This window comes from Schistocerca piceifrons, chromosome 5 (assembly GCF_021461385.2).
Source record: "Schistocerca piceifrons isolate TAMUIC-IGC-003096 chromosome 5, iqSchPice1.1, whole genome shotgun sequence".
Classification (NCBI taxonomy): Eukaryota; Metazoa; Arthropoda; class Insecta; order Orthoptera; family Acrididae; genus Schistocerca; species Schistocerca piceifrons.
Genome location: NC_060142.1, coordinates 334,467,572 through 334,487,500, shown reverse-complemented (window position 1 = coordinate 334,487,500; position 19,929 = coordinate 334,467,572). Strand labels below are relative to the sequence as shown.

General features: G+C 46.1%; 1 protein-coding gene across 2 annotated transcripts in view; it reads right to left on the bottom strand.

Moving 5' to 3' along the window:
• The window catches only part of LOC124798176 (NADH-quinone oxidoreductase subunit B 2-like), a 53,369-nt gene that overhangs the window by 18,504 nt on the left and 14,936 nt on the right, over nt 1-19,929 (bottom strand). For both annotated transcript variants that reach the window (XM_047261460.1, XM_047261461.1), the window contains exon 4: nt 13,052-13,243. In XM_047261460.1, coding sequence (XP_047117416.1) covers nt 13,052-13,243 — 192 coding nt within the window. The remainder of the gene's footprint in view (nt 1-13,051; nt 13,244-19,929) is intronic.

The following is a 19,929-nucleotide window of genomic DNA, read 5'->3' as shown; positions in this document are numbered from 1 at the left end:
GTTGACACTAGTCCGTGAGCTGTGCTCACAGAAGAAATAATAGCCAGTTTTGAAGCAGGCATTCGTAGTGTGGGCATGGTTACAGCTGATGAAATCCTTATAGAAGCCGTAAGACTACAGGCTCGTGCAATGCCTCCAAAAAGTAATTTAACTAGAGGTGAGAGGAATGCTGTAGAAAGCCTGAATGAGGATGACAATATTATCATTCTCCCACTGACAAGAGAAATGCAGCGGTTGTTCTGAATGTGAATGACTATCATTTTAAGATTAATGACTTACTGGATCTGCAGACATATAGGAAACTGAGTGATGACCCCAGTGACAAAGTTCGTATGACTGTTACGTGGATGATAAAAAAAGTCCTTTTAAATAGAGTGTTGAGAAAAGTCCTGTTCAATTCATTTGCAAAGTCCTGTTCAATTCATTTGCACTGCCAACAAAACTTTATGGGTTGAAAAGGTGCACAAAGAACATGTTCCTCTAAGACCTATAGTGAGCGTTACTGGTTCACCCATCTATTCAATTGCTAAATTCTGTACAACAGCATTACAATCATTTGTGGGCCATCTGGATTCATATATCATGAATTTGGCACATTTTATTAGTAATTTAAATGGCATAGTCAGCTGAATTGGATTTTTCCTTCTGATGCAGCAGAACTGTTTAAATTTTGTCCCACAACCATATATTTCAAATGGAATAATGAGTTCTATGAACAAATGGTTGGCATGGCTATGGGGGAGGGGGGGGGGGGGCTTAAGAGAGTTATAGCGAATTTCTCTATGGGAAAATTTGAGGAGTTGGCATTGCAAATGGACAACAAGGAATATTTGGTTCCAGTGCGCAGATGATATATTTGTTTTGTGGAGGCATGACAGAGAGGAACTAGCTCATTATCATAAGCATCTCGATAGAATTAATCCGAAGATCCAGTTTACCATGGAGCAGGAGGTAGGTAACAATATTAAATTCTCTTGATGTGCTAGTTGTCAAGGAAATGGTAGCTTAGGTCAAGCCACTCAGTTTACTGAAAACCCACACACAGACCATTAACCACCCACAAAAAAAGTGAGGCAGCACCGCAATGTTGGTTGAAGAGCAAGGAACATCTGCAACTCACAGCTGCTTGTCACAGAATTAAAACATCTAATTAGTGCATTACTCAAGAATGGTTATTCACCTGCTGAGGTAAACTTAGCATTAAGACCACCAGACAGAAATCATAGCAATACACAAGTGCCTCTCATTAAGGACGTTACTGACTGAAGAGGAAAAATCTTGAAAAAATGGAACATCGCAATAATCTATAAACCTGCTTAAAAGACACAAAATAACATAAAATTGGTCAAGGCTGCTTGCAAAAGCTGGAAAAAGCAGGAATTTATGGGATTCCATCTAGTTGCAGGGAGGTGTATGTGGGTACTACCAAAAGAATGGTCAAAAAAAAAGACTAGAAGAGAATTAGGGCAATTGCAGAAGAGGGGCAGACTGAAACATCAGCTGTTGTGGAACATGCTTTGCAGACAGGAGGCCACCACATTCATTTTGATAGAGCTCTAGCACTGACAGACACAAACAAATACTATGAAAGGCTACACAGAGAGGAAATAGAGATTGTAAATACCCCAGGAATTTCAGCAGGAAGGAGGAGGACGTGAAATTGAATGACATTTGGATCCCGGCACTGAAGATGATGTATAACAGTCTTCCCACCATGCAGACAATGGCAATGGACAAGGGCTTGGGTAGTGCTTGGATAGTCAAAACATGAGACGTCACACCATTGTGCAGAAGCAGGTGTAAATGCAATTGTGCTGCAGTCGGTGGCAAACAGGGTATGAATCAGAAATTCAAGGAAGCTACGATCCCCCTTGAAAATGGGGTGAAGCCTGGCATATTGTTCCAGTTTGAAGTTGGCTTGGCAGATGATACCATCCAAGGAAACATGAGGGCCAGATAGCTGCAATATTTTGTAGGAGGAGAGAACTCTGGTGGAGTGGAAATTGGCTGATGTGGCATACTGGCTACAGATTAGCTGGTTAAGAGCAAGAGATTGCAGTCTTTGAATAGAGCCTGGTGTAGAGTAGATTTACATCCAACCCAATCCTAAAACCATTCCAACAGCAAACCTGACATTGAACCCTGTCTTTAACTGTTCAGAACACAATTCCAACTTGATCCATGACCACAACCTCAAAATACACTACTGGCCATTAAAATTGCTACACCACATAGATGACGTGCTACAGATGTGAAATTTAGCAGACAGGAAGAAGATGCTGTGATATGCCAATGATTAGCTTTTCAGAGCATTCACACAAGGTTGGTGCTGGTGACGACACCTACAACGTGCTGACATGAGGAAAGATTCCAACTGATTTCTCACACACAAACAGCACGTGACCGGTGTTGCCTGGTGAAACATTGTTGTGATGCCTCGTGTAAGGAGGAGAAATGCGTACCATCACGTTTCCGACTTTGATAAAGGTCGGATTGTAGCCTATCACGATTGCGGTTTATCGTATCGCCACACTGCTGCTCGCGTTGGTTTAGATCCAATGACTGTTAGCAGAATATGGAATCGGTGGGTTCAGGAGGATAATACGGAATGCTGTGCTGGATCCCAACGGCCTCGTATCACTAGCAGTCGAGATGACAGGCATTTTATTTGCATGGCTGTAATGGATCATGCAGCTAAATCTCGATCCCTGAGTCAACAGATGGAGACGTTTGCAACACAACAACCATCTGCACAAACAGTTCGACAACATTTGCAGCAGCATGGACTATCAGCTCGGAGACCATGGCTGCGGTTACCCTTGACGCTGCATCACAGACAGGAGCGCCTGCGATGGTGTACTCAATGACGAACCTGGGTGCATGAATGGCAAAACGTCATTTTTGCAGATGAATCCCGGTTCTGTTTAAGGCATCATGATGGTCGCATCCATGTTTGGCGACATCGCGCTGAACGCACATTGGAAGCGTGTATTCGTCATCGCCATACTGGCGTATCACCCGGTGTGATGGTATGGGGTGCCATTTGTTATACGTCTCTGTCACCTCTTGTTCGCATTGGCGGCACTTTGAACAGTGGGCGTTACATTTCAGATGTGTTACGACCCGTGGCTCTACCCTTCATTCGATCCCTGCGAAACCCTACATTTCAGCAGGATAATGCACGACCGCATGTTGCAGATCCTGTATGAGCCTTTCTGAATGCAGAAAATGTTCGACTGCTGCCCTGGCCAGCACATTCTCCAGATCTCTCACCAATTGAAAACGTCTGGTCAATGGTGGCCGAGCAACTGGCTCGTTACAATACACCAATCACTACTCTTGATGAACTGTGGTATCGTGTTGAAGCTGCATTTTTTTTTTTGTGGGGTTTAAGGGCACTCAACTAATGAGGTCATTAGCGCCCAGTCACAGTTGTTAGAGCACATGGAATCTAGTAAAACTCAAGGGGAGGGGGGACACCAGAAAGTCCTGACAAGGATGCAGATAAAATAAGTAAAAAGTTAGATGTCTTTGGACAAGCCAGTCAAAGTCATAAAACGCAGAACACGAGCAGCTGCTCGAGCGTCATCAGCTAAAATATCCGGTAAAGTAGATGGCAGGGACAGGACAACACCAGATTGACTAAAGCGGGGACACGACAGTAAAACATGGCGCACTGTTAATGCCTGACCACAAGGGCACTGCGGGGCTGGGTCACCGGAGAGCAGGTAGCGGTGGCTAAACCGGCAATGCCCAATCCGCAACCTGGTCAGAAGGACCTCCTCTCGCCGAGATGGTCGGGAGGTGGTTGTCCAAGCAGTTGGGAGCAGTTTTACTGCCCGGAGCTTGTTTCCTTGGAGGGATGACCATGCATCCCACCACAACGACACAAGCCTCTTACAAACATCCCCACGAACGTCAGATGACGGGACACAATAAGAGGCTCGCCGAGGCAGGAGGACTGCAGCTTTGGTTGCAGCATCCGCAGCCTCATTCCCAGGCACTCCTACATGTCTGGGAACCCACAGAAAGCTGACAGGAGAACCATTATCAGCGAAAGAATGGAGGGACTGCTGTATCCGTTGAATCAAGGGATGGACCGGATAGGGAGCTCCAAGGCTCTGAAGAGCACTGAGTGAGTCAGAGCAGAGTACATACGATGAATGGCGGTGGCGGCGGGCATACTGAACGGCCTGATGGAGAGCAAAATGCTCGGCCGTAAAGCTCGAACATTGGTCGAGGAGCCGGTATTTAAAGGTGGCGGCCCTGACGACAAAGGCACAGCCGACACCATCGTCAGTTTTGGAGCCATCGGTGTAAATAAAGGTGTGACCGGCAAGTCGAGCACGAAGTTCGACAAACCGTGAGAAATACACTGCAGCCGGAGTACCCTCCATCGGGAGTGAGCTGAGGTCGAGATAAATATGAACCGGAGCCTGGAGCCAAGGTGGTGTCAGGCTCTCACCCTCTCGGAAGGTGGTAGGGAGGGCAAAATCCAATTGTCGAAGCAGGCGACGGAAGCGGACTCCAGGGGGCAGCAGGGCAGACACATACAACCCGTACTGACGGTCGAGAGAATCGGTGAAGAAGGACTGGTAAGAGGGGTGGTCGGGCATAGACAACAGCCGGCATGCATACCGACACAGCAGTACGTCGCGCCGGTAAGTCAATGGTAATTCGGCAGCTTCAGCATAAAGACTCTCGACAGGACTAGTGTAGAAGGCTCCGGTCGCAAGACGTAACCCCCGATGGTGGATGGAGTTGAGACGGCATAAGAGGGATGGCCGAGCGGACGAGTAGACGAAGCTCCCATAATCCAGCTTCGATCGGACTATGGACCGATACAAGTGAAGCAGGCCGCCAAATAAGAGACATGCGGAGACCAACACAGTTTCCTGTCCAACGTGAGCCCTAGAAACTTAGTTGTTTCCACGAATGGGAGAACAACAGGACCGAGATGTAAGGATGGTGGAAGGAATGCTTTATATCGCCAAAAGTTGATACAAACCGTCTTCTCTTCAGAGAACCGGAAGGCATTTGCCACGCTCCATGAGTAGAGGCTGTCTAGACAACGCTGAAGGCAGCGCTCCAGGAGGCATGTTCGCTGGGCACTGCAGTAGATCGCGAAGTCATCGACAAAGAGAGAGCCTGAGACATTAGGTGGAATGCAATCCATAATTGGATTGATCGCGATGGCAAAAAGGGCTACGCTCAAGACGGAGCCCTGAGGCACTCCGTTCTCCTGGAGGAAGACGTCGGACAATACGGAACCCACACGTACCCTAAACTTTCGATCCGTTAAAAAGGAATCAATAAAAAGGGGCAGGCGACCGCGTAGGCCCCACCTGTGCATAGTGCGGAAGATACCTCCTCTCCAACAGGTATCATAAGCCTTCTCCAAATCGAAGAACACGGCTACCGTTTGGCGCCTTCGCAAAAAGTTGTTCATGATGAATGTCGACAAGGTCACAAGGTGGTCAACAGCGGAGCGGCGGCGACGAAAGCCGCATTGGACATTAGTAAGTAGCCGTCGAGATTCAAGAATCCAGACTAACCGAGCATTAACCATGCGCTCCATCACCTTACAGACACAGCTTGTAAGAGAAATGGGGCGGCAACTAGAAGGAAGGTGTCTATCCTTCCCGGGTTTGGGTATAGGAACAACGACGGCATCACGCCAACGCATGGGGACCTGACCTTCGGTCCAGACGCGATTGTAGGTACGAAGAAGGAAGCTTTTGCCCGCCGGAGAAAGGTGTGCCAGCATCTGAACGTGAATGGCATCTGGCCCCGGAGCAGAGGACCAGGACAGTGCAAGCGCACGTTCGAGTTCCCGCATAGTAAAGGGAGCATTATAAGTTTCCATATTCAGCGAGTGGAAGGAAGGTCGCCGAGACTCTTCTGCCTCTTTCCTGGGAAGGAAGGCAGGGTGGTAATGGGCGGAGCTTGAAACCTCCATGAAAAACCGGCCGAAGGCGTTGGAGACAGCTACAGGATCAACGAGGACCGCATTACCTGAGGTCAGGCCAGGTACCGAGGAGTGGGCCTTAATGCCCGACAACCGGCGCAGGCCACCCCATACGACAGAAGAGGGAGTAAAACTGTTAAAGGAGCTGGTGAAAGAGGCCCAACAAGGTTTTTTGCTGTCTTTGATGACTCTACGGCATTGCGCTCGGAGTCGTTTGTATTCAATACAATTCGCCAACGTAGGATGGCGGCGAAAGGTGCGTAAAGCACGTCGTCGAGCACGGATAGCGTCCCTACAAGCCTCGTTCCACCAGGGGACGGAAACGCGACGTGAAGAAGAGGTAGTACGAGGAATGGAACGTTCAGCAGCATTGATGATAACACCCGTGAGGTATTCGACCTGACTGTCACAACTGAGAAAATCGTGGTCCGGAAAGGTCACCAGGGGGAGTAAAGTCCCCAGTCAGCTTTCGGTATGTTCCAGCTCGAAGGACGTGGGGATGGGGAGTGGTGCAGGAGACGAACGACACAGGGGAAGTGGTCGCTCGAATAGGTGTCAGAAAGGACATACCACTCGAACTGACGGGCAAGAGTGGTAGAACAGATCGAGAGGTCCAAGTGGGAGTAGGTATGAGTAGAGTCCGAGAGGAAAGTCGGGGCGCCAGTATTGAGGCAGACAAGATTGAGATGGTTGAAGACATCCGCCAAGAGTGAGCCTCTTTGACAGGATGCAGGAGAGCCCCAAAAGGGATGATGGGCATTGAAGTCGCCAAACAATAAAAACGGCGGGGGAAGCTGAACGATCAGGTGCATCATGTCAGCCCGACTAACAGCAGATGACGATGGAGTGTAGATGGTACAAACTGAAAAAGTAAAAGCAGAAAGAGTAATACGGACAGCTATTGCTTGGAGTGGGGTGGTCAATGGGATGGGATGGGATGGGATGGTAATAGACATCGTCCCGAACGAGCAACATGACCCCACCATGAGCTGGGATACCGTCCACAGGGGTGAGGTCATACCGCTCCGAGGTATAGTGGGTAAAGGCAATACGGTAAGTCGGGCGCAACTTGGTTTCCTGGAGACCAAGGATGAGCGGACAGTGCAGGCTGAGGAGCAGTTGTAATTCCTCCCGATTAGATCGAATACCTCTTATGTTCCAATGTAACAAGGCCATCGCTAGTCAAAAAAGAGGGGGAACGAGACAGAGGAAGAGCTGGTCACCTCGACGGCCGCGGAGGGCCAGGTTTCGAGGGAACAACGCTACAACCGGCGGGAGGCGGATCCGGTTCCACCGTGTCATCGCCAGCTGCGGCCGCTGTCCCTGGTTGTGTAGGAGGGGCAGCATCATTTGCCGACGAGAGGCCAGCTGAGCGCCTGGCAGCAGAGCGTCCCGGTGAAACTGAGGACGCCCGGGAGCAGTGACTCACGGATGGAGCGTCAGACGAAACGCGCTGGGGTGGAGAGGGGGATAGAGACTTCTTCTTGGAAGGCCGAGCAGGCACAGGGATGGTGGGCTGGACCCGAAGAAGGTCCTCACGCGCGGGGTCCGTTTTGGAACGCCGGACCTCGGAAGCTGGGGTCCAGAACGTTTCCCCAATGGACGCCTGAGAAGAGGATCGCTTCACAGGCGGTGGGGGGAGAGGAGGACGAGGAAGGGTGGCCCCTGGGGCAGAGGGGGTGGGGGCCACGGGGGAGGAGGATTTGGAAGGGAGGGATTTGAGAGGCGGAGGCAGAGCCCCCTGATGGGGGGAGGAGGCGGAGGGGGGACAGGATAGGTGTGAGGATACCGCGGAAGGAGTGGACACAACTGAGGCAAACGAAGTGGTCAACGGCACGGGATGGAGGCGGTCATACTTCTTCCTGGCCTCAGAATAAGAGAGCCGATCCAATGTTTTGAGTTCTTGTATCTTCTTCTCCTTCTGATATGCGGGGCAGTCTGAGGATCTAGGCGAGTGGATGCCAGGACAATTAACGCACCGAGGTAGTGGGGTGCATATATGTTCCTCACGAAGAGGACGTCCACCATCGCCACAAAGGGGCTCAGCCTCACACCGTGACGACATATGCCCAAAGCGCAAACACCGAAAACAGCGCATAGGAGGCGGGACGTAAGGTCGCACGTCGCACCGGTAGCACATCACCTTTACCTTCTCCGGGAGAACGTCCCCCTCGAAGGCGAGGATAAAGGCCCCGGTGTCGATGTGACGGTCTTTGGGGCCGCGCTGGACTCGCCGGACGAAATGCACGCCTCGGCGCTCCAGGTTGGCCCTGAGCTCCTCATCAGATTGTAGCAGGAGGTCACGATGGAAAATAACCCCCTGCATCCTATTTAGTGCCAGATGCGGGACAATGGACACTGGGATGTCCCCTAGGCAGTCGCACGCCTGGAGCGCTGCCGACTGTGTGGCGGAGGTGGTCTTTATTAGAACGGACCCCGAACGCATGTTACTGAGAGCCTCGATTTCCCCGAAGGTGTCCTCAATGTGCTGAACAAAGAACATGGGCTTGGAGGCTTGGAGGTGGCGAACGTCCCCCCATCGGTCCGAGAACAGACCAAATAGCGGGGGAAGTACTTCGCCCCAAGCCGGCAGGCCTCTCCCTCCTCCCAGGGAGTGGCCAAGGGGGAAAGGGCAGGAGAACCAGAACTAGAAACGGTACCTTTCCTTTTGAAAGACTCGGCCGCAGAGCGACCTGATACGTGTTGACGTTTCATCTGCGAAACGTCCGCCCCGATACCACCCACTCCGTCCAGGGGCTCTCCCCACAGGCGCCACCCAGCCTCAGCAATGGCCACCTGGCAGGATGACCGTTGCCGGGAGTCCTGATGCCCCAAGGAGACGGGCATCTACTCCTTGGCCGACGTGGGGAGGGTGCAGCTCAGGTATCGGCAGTACGATCCCTGTGTTGTCAGGGGGCTACAACCTAGAGGGTACATGACGACCCCACCACAACGGGCTGGCTACCGTGCTGGATTTCTGGTGCCATGGAAAGGCCATCATGATCGTAGGTGCAGATGGGGACGCACTATGGGCATAACTTGTACAACCCATCAGGCGTTTAGGCCCAATTTGAGGAATAGTGGGTATGGTTACAACGCCGGTACAATGCTGAGTGCCAAGGTCTTAGTGCACTTAGGACCAGTGGTACACCACGTAAGGTGTCCTTCCCCAAAAGGCTCGTACTTCTGTAGAATTTTGAAAAATGGAGGTCAAACCCCAAGGGGGACCGTCACATGGAAAGCCGAAACGGTTGAAACTCCCTTTAGTCGCCTCTTACGACAGGCAGGAATACCTCGCGCCTATTCTTACCCCGGACCCGCAGGGGGGTTTGAAGCTGCATGGGCAGCTGTACCTGTACACGCCATCCAAGCTCTGTTTGACTCAATGCCCAGGTGTATCAAGGCTGTTATTATGGCCAGAGATGGTTGTCCTGAGCACTGATTTCTCAGTACCTATGCACCCAAATTGTGTGAAAATGTAATCACATGTCAGTTCTAGTATAATATATTTGTCTAATGAATACCTGTTTACCATCTGCATTTCTTCTTGGTGTAGCAATTTTATTGGCCAGTAGTGGAATCCCTTATAAGCCTTCCAAGTATTCATCACATCCAGCATTGCTTCACAACCCTTCCCCAGGTCCCTACAACATGACCCTAACCTGCACTCTACAGAACTCCAGGCTCTATGTTCCCTAAAAGCTGTTGACTATCATTATTCTCCCAGCAGACAATGGATCTACCTGTGTAGTACTTGATTGAAAGGAGTAGACTATGTTACCAAAGTCTACACCAGCTGTCTGACACCTCTACATACAATGTCTGCCATCAGATCCCATCCCTGTGATTCAAACTGACTTGCAGTCTTTACTTAAAACCTCAAGCCCCTCATAAAGACTAACACTTCAATCCAAAGAATTTCTCACCCCACCCAAACCATGCACCCCCACCTTGTACCTTCTTCCAAAGATCCACAAACCGAATCATCCTGGCCGTCCTATAGTTGCTGGCTCCAAAGCACCCACTGAACGTATACCTGCCTTAGTTTATCAACACCTGCAACCCATAGTACAAATACTACCCTCCTACATCAAAGATACCAACCATTTCCTAGATTGTCTGAAATCAGTGCCCTCCCCATTCCCACCACACGCCTTGCTTGTCGCCATTGATGCCACTTCCTTCTATCTAGCAACATCCCTCACATACATGGTCTGTCTGCTGCTGGACATTTCCTCAGTCAGCGCCCACCTGGTTCCAAACCTATGACGTCCTTCCTACTCACCTTAATCATCTTTATACTTACCAACAACTACTTCACCTTTGAGTTGCAGACACACAAACAGACCAGGGGTATGGCCATAGGAACCAGAATGACTCCTTCCTATAACAATCTTTTGAAGGGTCACTTGGGGAGTGCTTTCTTGCGATCTATAAATCTTCAGCCCCTGGTTTGGTTTAGATACATTGGTGACATCTTTACCATATGGACCCATAGTGAGGCTGACCTGCTAAAATTCCTGGAATCTCTGAATACCTTCCCCCTATTAAATTTCACATGGTCCTATTCTGAATCCCTTGCTACTTTTTCTTAATGTTGAGCTCATCCTCACCAAAGGCCAGCTACTCACTTCTGTCCACATTAAAGGTACCAACAAACAACAGCACTTACATTTTGACAGTTGCCATCCTTTCCATGTCAAATGTTCCCTCCCATACAGCCTTGGCATCTGCAGCTAATATATCTCCACAATACCCTTGTCAGACCCTATGCTCCTTTGCCTCCTACCCCTGTGACTATCCCCACTGTAAGATCTGCCCTATGCATCCTCGTACTACCACCTATAGCAGCCATGTAACTGGCAAAACATATACTATCAAAGGGAGAGCCACCTGTGAAATGACACACATCATATACCAACTGTTATGTAAACAATGTTCGGCCTTCTACAATGGCATGACTATCAGCCAGGATGAATGAGCATAAGCAGAGAGAGTATACAGGCACCACACATTATCCTGTTGCAGATCATGCTGTACAGCATGACAATAGTGGCCTTGGTGCCTGTTTCATCACAAGTGTCATCTGGATTCTTTCTCCAGACACCAGTTTCTCAGAACTCCAGAGGTGCGAACTAGCACTGTAACATGTCCTTGGTTATCGCCACCCACCTGGCCTTAATTTATGTTAATTTCTTCTGTCTCAGTCTTTCTTCACAGTAACTACTCTTTGCGTCACTGTTTTAGTTGTCTACCTCTTTCACTGCTTTACCTGTATTTTTCACAACCCACCTCCCACCTCTGTTACGTATAATGCTCTTAGCTTATCACTCTTATTAAATCATGCATCATGTCTAAGCAGTAATCACTGTCTGCATATTACCCTGTCTTCCACTTTTAAGTTCTCAGGTTTTCAAATCTCATTCAATGCAGTCCTCAACAATAAGTATTTCCTTTTAATTCTGTGTGCAAAGTCTCCCCTGACCCGTGGTTCTGGGTGACTTTCCGGAAATCTTCCCCTTTTCCTAGGCCTCTCCAGTCCTTTTCCTTCAACCCTCTTCCTTCCCCTTCAATTTTTCTGCCTGAAGACGGAGCCACTGTCTCTGAAATCTTGCCAATTACAACTGCCTTTTATGTGTGTGTTCTGCCACCACTCGGGGAGTAGATTTTTTATCTATTCATTTAAAGTAGAAGTTGAGGCTGAAAGTACTATAAATTTTCTAGATCTGAGCACTGTCTGACACTTTTTGAAACCTATATTTTTATGTTATAACTACTATCACTTTTTGTAAAAATCATCGTGATGAAATAGTAACTTCATCACATTTGTGAGGACTACATCCAGTCAGTTGTGTAAATTGATTTCTTGTAGATTTTGAACATTAATCACAGTACACTTAAATGTGTAGGAAACTTTGAAATGGATCCTTGATATCTGAAACAATTTGTAAATAAATTGTAATGTGCAGTTGAGACTTGATCGCACATACATAAGATGAAATGTCCACAGGCAGCATAGAAAAAAAACTGCTGCTCATATTTCAACTCTAACAGTTTGGCTAAAGAAGTTAACAGTCCCATTGTTTGTTGGCTATATCAATTCCGACACTTATGTCATTCTCAATAGCCCATATTAGTCCTTAGTTTTCCTCTCGGCTGTAAGGCGAATGCCAAGACTGTCCCCCAAATCCTCCAAAGGCATCTCTCTCCCTTCCATCCATGAATAAATAGTGCCATAACAGAACTACATTAGCCTTGCTGAAAAGCAGTTTCCCACAATAACAGACTCAATTTCTCCATCCCAGAAATGTGGGGAAAAAATGGTTGCATCAATATGTGCTAGAAGAAAACATATCCTCAGGTCCTCTACCACAGAACTAAGTAGTAATATGGGCTACTGAGAATGATGTAAGTGTCAAAATCACTCCAGCTAACAAACATTTAAGGTCAGCATTGATTTTAATCTCTGTCGTCAAATGTAGTATGCTCACTGATGCTCTATGCCAACAATATTGCAGATGTAATCACAAGGGAGTGTCCAGCTCTAATTTAATTCACCATCAGATCTTTGCCAACATCACAATATTAAGTAATCTCAAAGTCACTTTCCATGCACAGTGGAAATCTGCACATTAGGATATTTTCTTTTCAGATTCTTTTTTGTGAACTTTTCTTTCACATCATCCAATGACAACCAAATCACTAAACTGTGCCCCAATTGTAGTACCTTAACAGAATTAATGTATTCAACAATCTGGCCAACATCTACATGCATCTGAGAATTTGGTAAGCATAGTGGTTAGATAGTATTCCAGCTGTTTTAAGAGCATGTGGAAAGTGTATGCCATAATACAACCTTGGCGCAGTAAACTGTTGAAAGAATGTTCATATCCTTGTAATGCCATCACATCTGGAGCTCATCAGAAAAAAGGAACACGTTAACACATTGGACTACTCATGGAACTCTGGCCAGAGCAGTGAAAGGTGAACAGATATTTTTAACACACTAAACTCAGTTCCACATTTGTATCATAAATCACAAACTGCGACGTCACTATTTTCTATTACAAACTTTATTTGTACCTGGTCATAAACTTTTCGAAGAGCTGGTGCCATTTTATTGGTGAGAGTTCCTGCGACTATAATAACATCTGCCTGTCTTGGTGAGGCACGGAAAACAACTCCAAATCGGTCCATATCATAGCGAGGAGCTGCAATATGCATCATTTCCACAGCACAGCAAGCCAAGCCAAATGTCAGTGGCCACAGAGAACCCTGTAAAAGGAATATATCTTCAGCAAAGTACATTAGTTGTAAAGACACTATGGTACTATATCAATAAACCAGAAATCAAATCTCCATATTTTGATACTATATCGATAGACCAGAAATCAAATCTGCATGATGAGGAGGTCCCATACTCCGAGGAGCATAGGGGAAGATGCGGGAGACCCGCACCGCCAACTAGGCAAGGTCCTAGTGAAGATGGTTTGCCATTGCCTTCCTCCGACTGTAATGGGGATGAATGATGATGATGATGATGATGATGATGATGATGGTGACAACAACACAACACCCAGTCACCTCGAGGCAGGAAAAATCCCTGACCCCTCCGGGAATCGAACCTGGGACCCCTTGTGTGTGAAGCGAGAACGCTACTGCAAGACCATCAGCTGTGGACCAAATTTGCATATTTTGATATTATATTAAATTATAGTTTTGACTGACTGACTGCCATAACCAACGACTGTTGCAAAATGAATTCCTAAGTCAACCTTTTTGACATTAAATTGAAATTTTCTCTTGGACCCATTCCACACAGAAGTTTCAATCAAGGCTACACCTATGCTTTGTCTTTATTAGAATTACAAAACTTGAAAGATGATAGCAACTAAGTGACAGAAAGCTTTTGTTGGGAGACAGGAGCTCACTCTTCATGTGATGACAACAGGTGCCACCGCGAATCTGTCTCATTAGTCCAGGACTTCCAGCCCTTCCCCTCATCAATTGTTGCTTTGCAAACAAAGCACTAGAAGTATATATTATTTTCTGCTAACAATACGGAATTCTTTGGTGAGGCCTGCATTGGAGTACTGTGATGGTGGATTTGAACCACTATAGTTCGAATAGTCTTCATTTTCAAGGATACGACACTATTAGCAACTAAACATCTGCCCATATTAGTAGCCCACAAGTACCACAGAATGGTCAATATGCCTTGAGAAATGTTTAGATTATTCTCTGCAAAATTTCAACTGTGTTGATTGTTGTGAATAGTTAACTGACATCCTTGCCTTTTGCAAACACGGTACACCGATATCTGATTTATGTACTGTTCCGACAGTGGATGATTATGATGAATATGGTTTTACGGTGCTCAGTATCTGATTAAATATCAGTGGCTCTGGTTGAATAAGAATGTTTGCATTTAGGCATAAGGCAATCTTTTTGAGACAATAGACCATGGACACATATTGCAGACTGACTGATAATGACGACATGTACAACAGTTGGTTATCAATACATTAAAATAGATAATAACTAGCAACCCAGCTCGGCTTCACGTGAGTAACATTAAATATCTACAGCTAGACAACTTGTCCAGCATAGCTTATTTTGTTTACGGGCCACTGCGTTGAGTTGCGAAAAAAATTCTGAGAACAACATTCTGTGTGTGTGTGTGTGTGAGAGAGAGAGAGAGAGAGAGAGAGAGAGAGAGAGAGAGAGAGATTTTTTCACTATGTATTGAAGGCTGGCTGGGGTAGCACAAATAAAAGAAAAAACAGGCATGATCTACATGTTTGGCTCATGTTCCAGCACTCTTCTTGTCAAGCTTAATACACACTGTGATGCACTGTTGAGGCTCCCTGCCACAATTCAAAATGTGTCCACCAACCACTGAAATCTTGTTTATTCATCCACAATAAATTTCTTAATTCTATTCAGGAAAGTCAGGCCCATGTCTTTCTGATTTTTAAGAGGCCTACGTGTCTTTCTGACCAGAGGAGATTCATTTACCAATGTTCTTTATAAATCAAAAGTGTTCAAACAAATAATGTCTTTCACTCCACCATGCAAAGATTGTATTAACAACTATGCTTGACTCAAGGAAATCAAAAGTAGGTGTGGGGAAGCAGCACAATAGGAAAGTCCCCAATCCTTTGGAGAGGGGGGAGGGGCATGGTTGATCAGCCCTGAGAGCCCACTGCAGGAAGTGTAAGGGATGGGAGTACCGTTGCCAAAGTGGGCGATGTCGTCATAGCTGTGGCATATGACACTATCATACATGCTGGGTGCAACTGCTTGTACATCTTCTTGACTTATTTACAAGTAATTTAGTCCAGAGGCTTATATTCTTGTATTTTCTTTCCTCCCCAGAAAATGGTGCAATCTGGTGAGCAGAGAGACTGATGCTTTCCACAGGTGACACAGATGGGGGGAGGGGTAAAAGGAACACTTGCGTACAGTGGTCGTCCACAATATCTACAAATGGGGTTAGCATTGTAACGCGAGGACATGTGCCTGAATTCCAAACACTTGAAGCACTGCCTAGAGAGGAAAACATATGGTTTCACATTGCTTTGATATACCATCACATTCATCTTTTCAGGCAATGAGTTACCTTCAAAGGCCAAGATGAAGGCACCGGTAGCAACCCCTATGTCCTTTGGTCCCCTATGGACACAACAGACAAATTGTACAATCCGTCACTCCAAGTTGGCATGTAGCTCATCATCAGATTGCAAGAGCAAGTATTGCTGGAAAATGATGCACTGTACCATATGTAGACTATTATGAAGAGTGACAGCCACTTGTACATCACCCAGCTTGTTACAAGTTAGCAGCAACCATGACTGGGCAGGGGATGCTGTTTTAATCAAGACTGTTTCATTTTAGAGATGGCTGCCACTTCCTCTAACTTGTCCTCTTTGTTCTCCACAAAGAATAAGGGCTATGTGGCCCAGAAGAAATTCTTATCAGTCCTTGTGCAAACCAAGTATTGGATGGAGTATTGCTATGCTTGATGCTTAGTCCTGTGTTCCTCCCACAGTGTAGCCACTGAAGGAAACATTTCCAGATCATATCTCTGTGCATTAAACAAGTACTTCGCTGCCATAGAGACTGCTGGGGCTATTGGCCACCAGCAAAGCACAACTTCACCACTTACACAACTTTGCCACTTCATTTGCAACTCATCCACCATGCTGCCACCCACTCCGAACTGGGGCTCTCCCCAAAGGGGCCACCCAGCCTCAGCAATGGCTGCCTGGCCAGTAACATGTTGCTTGGAGTCCTCATGCCCCAGTCACACCAGACACGTACTCCCTGGCATATGTCTGCAGCTTGTGGTCTCGCAATTGCATTCTCGCTTCCCGAGCACAGGTCCCGGGTTCGATTCCCGGAGGGGTGAGGGATTTTCACCTGCCTCAAGATGAATGGGTGTTTATGTTGTCCTCATCATTTCATCATTATTCATGAAAGTGGCAAGATTGGACTGAGCAAAGGTTTGGAATTTGTACGGGCACTGATAACAGCACAGTTGAGCGCCCCACAAACCAAACGTAAACACCATCATCATCATAATCAATCATCATCATCATCCTTGGCATACATGGGGATTTTTCACCTCAGGCACCAACAGTGCAATCCCTACGTGGTCATAGGGCTACGATTGTGCAGGTACTTGACAATCCCTTCACAACACAATGGCTACCATGCTGGGATTTTTGATGTACTTCCTTATTAAACGGAAAGGGGTGCAGACATGGAAAGACACAAAAGTGGAGCATACACCGCACTGAGTGACCTTCCCTGTATGATCAGCACTTCTGGAGAATTTTGAGTGGTAGTTGAAACTCAACAATGGGGACTATGTATTTATTTAATGAAAAGTTGTAGAAAATGCAAGGTGGAAACTTGAGTCCCAAATCATAAACCAGGTCCAAGCAGGTCCGCAACAAGAAACCTCTGATGGAAAGGCAGAAGGGGAATGGGATACTGAAAGTACAAGCTTGAAGCACGGAAAGAAAGTAATGCTGCAAAGACTGGGGCCCCGTGGAGGCCAAGCACATACTCATGAAAGAGTTGTGAGCCTCCTGGGGGTGTGTGTGGGAGGGGGGTTGAGCAATTTCTGAGACCAGTCTGCATATACATGTGGATGCAAAAAGGAGACTTGAATTTATATTGATAGAGATGATAAATTTCGTGAGTGTGTTCATGTTGTGAGGTAACAGAATAGTGTAGCACTTGATACCAAAACATAAGCATAGAAATATTTTATAGCTACCGCTTACATTTTGTGAACTCATTATTTAATGTTTTACGAGTTCATAAATGACTAAATGAATATTAGTTTGATTTATACGGAGTATTTTCATATAAAATTATGGTCTTATAAACTCTTGTGACATAACATAGTAATTTTAGTTGTGTTCAATATTATATTGCACAATCAACTGATCTAAAGTGTACAACTTCTGCAAGGGATCTTGTATAAATGTTAAATACAGTAAATTAAAGTTTCATGAAAATAATTTTTTACATATTATATCACACAATATTTCATGCAGAATATTAACTTTTGTCGAAATTGGATTCATTTTTGAAACATTTCCTTTCTTGCAAAACATAACGTTGTACTCAAACATTTGTAACCTTGCAACTTTTAATCACACTGACCAGTTACATTTACATAATAACCTGTCAAAAGTCTGAATAACCACCTTTTGCAGTGTGGACTGCTGCAAGACATGCAGGAAGAGAGAGTCCGAAGTTCTGGAAGTGCCGATAGGGAAGTGGAGCTATGTCAACACCAGTGTGGCCAACTGCGCTAGGTTTCCCTGTTGAGGATCCATGGCGTGAACAGTCTGATTGAGGCAGTCCCACAGATTCTGATTGGGTTTGTTGTTCAGGGCAGTATGGTAAACTAATCCAGGTACTCTTTGAACCATGCATTTACAATGGCAGCGTATGACATGCTGCATTGTCCTGCTGGTAAATGCCATCGTGCTAAGGAAAAACAAACTGCACGTAGGGGTGGACTTGGTTCCCAAAGGATAGATGCATACTTGTATCGATCCATTATGCCTTCCAGAATGATGACATCACCTAGGAGAGGAGGAGGAGGAGGAGGAGGAGGAGGAGGATAGTGTTTAACGTCCCGTCGACAACGAGGTCATTAGAGATGGAGCGCAAGCTCGGGTTGGGGAAGGAAATCGGCTGTGCCCTTTCAAAGGAACCATCCCGGCATTTGCCTGGAACGATTTAGGGAAATCATGGAAAACCTAAATCAGGATGGCTGGAGACGGGATTGAACCGTCGTCCTCCCGACTGCAAATCACCTAGGGAATGCCATGAAAACATTCCCCACACCATAATGCTCCCTCCTCCAGCCTGGACCCTTCCGATGATTTTGCAAGGTGTTTGCTTTCAGATTTTTCACACTGTACACGCCAACAGCCATGTGTCCAATGGAGAATGAAACGTGATTCATTTGAAAAGGGCACCTCTCACCACTAAACAGATGTCCAGTTGTGGTATTCGTATACAAATTCCAGCCTTTGTTGCTGATGAATAGCAGCCAGCATGGGTACATGAACCAGGCACCTGCTCCGAAGGCCTTAACACAGCAATGACAATCAGTCTATATCCCAAAAGTTGTTTACTTTTATGGTGTGGTAACTGGTTTCAGTCACTCTACACCTAAACCTACATCTTTACTCTGCAAACCACCATGAAGTCCATGGCAGAGGGTACATCCCATTGTATTAGTTATTAGGTTTCTTCCCATTCCATTTGCATATCAAGCATGGGAAGAATGACTGACTGAAACCCTGTGTGTGTGTGTGTGTGTGTGTGTGTGTGTGTGTGTGTGTGTGTGTGTGTGTGTGTGTGTGTAGAAATTATTCTAATCTTATCCTCATGATTCCTATGTGAGCAAGGCATAGTCGGTTGTAGTATATTCCTAGAGTCATTTAAAGCCAGTTCCTAAAACTTTGTTAATAGACTTTCTCGGGATAGTTTCTTCAAGAGTCTTTCAGTTTCAGTTCCTATGCCTATGACACTCTTCCACAAATCAAACAAACCTGTGACCACTCATGCTGGCCTTATCTGTATATTTTCAACATCTCCTGTTCATCCCATCTGGTATATGTCCTCCACACTTGGGAGACTTGAGCAATATTCTAGAACTTATCACAGGAGTGAGGATTTGTAAGCAACCTCCTTTATAGACTGATTTTTCCCCAGTATTCTACCAATAAATCACCTGCTTTACCCATGACTGACCTTATGTGATCATTCCATTTCATATTTCTAGAGTGTGTTACACCCATGTATTTGTATGAGTTGGCTGATTCCAAGATTGACACATTGATATTATGGCCACAGGATATTACATTTTTTTTTCATTTTGCAGATTGCACAGTTTTGCATTTGTGAACATTTAAAGTAATAAAAAAGTATCATGGCTTTCATGGGGACTTGTTGACAAACTGCCTGTTGGCTTCTGTCTCAGGTTCTTCAGCCAATGTTTGTCAGATGACTTTCAGACAGACATTGGTCGAAGAACCCGAGACAGAAACCAACAGGCAGTTTGTAATCTAAAGCAAGTTGCCCTCTTTGCACCATTCAAAATCTTATCAAGATCTGACTGAATATTTATGCAGCTCCTTTCAGACAGTACTTCATTATAGATAACTGACTCTTCTGCAAAAAGTCTGAGGTCACTCTTAATATAGTCTGCAACGTCATTAACATACAACTTTAACAACAAGGATCCCAACACACTTCCCTGACACACACCTGAAATCACTTCTACATATGATGATGACTCTTCATCCTAGATAACATGATGTGTCCTCCCTACCAAAAAGTAATCAATCCAGTCACAAATTTCACTTGATACCCCATATGATCATAATTTTGACAAGAAGCGTGGGTGTGACAGCAAGTAAAATGCT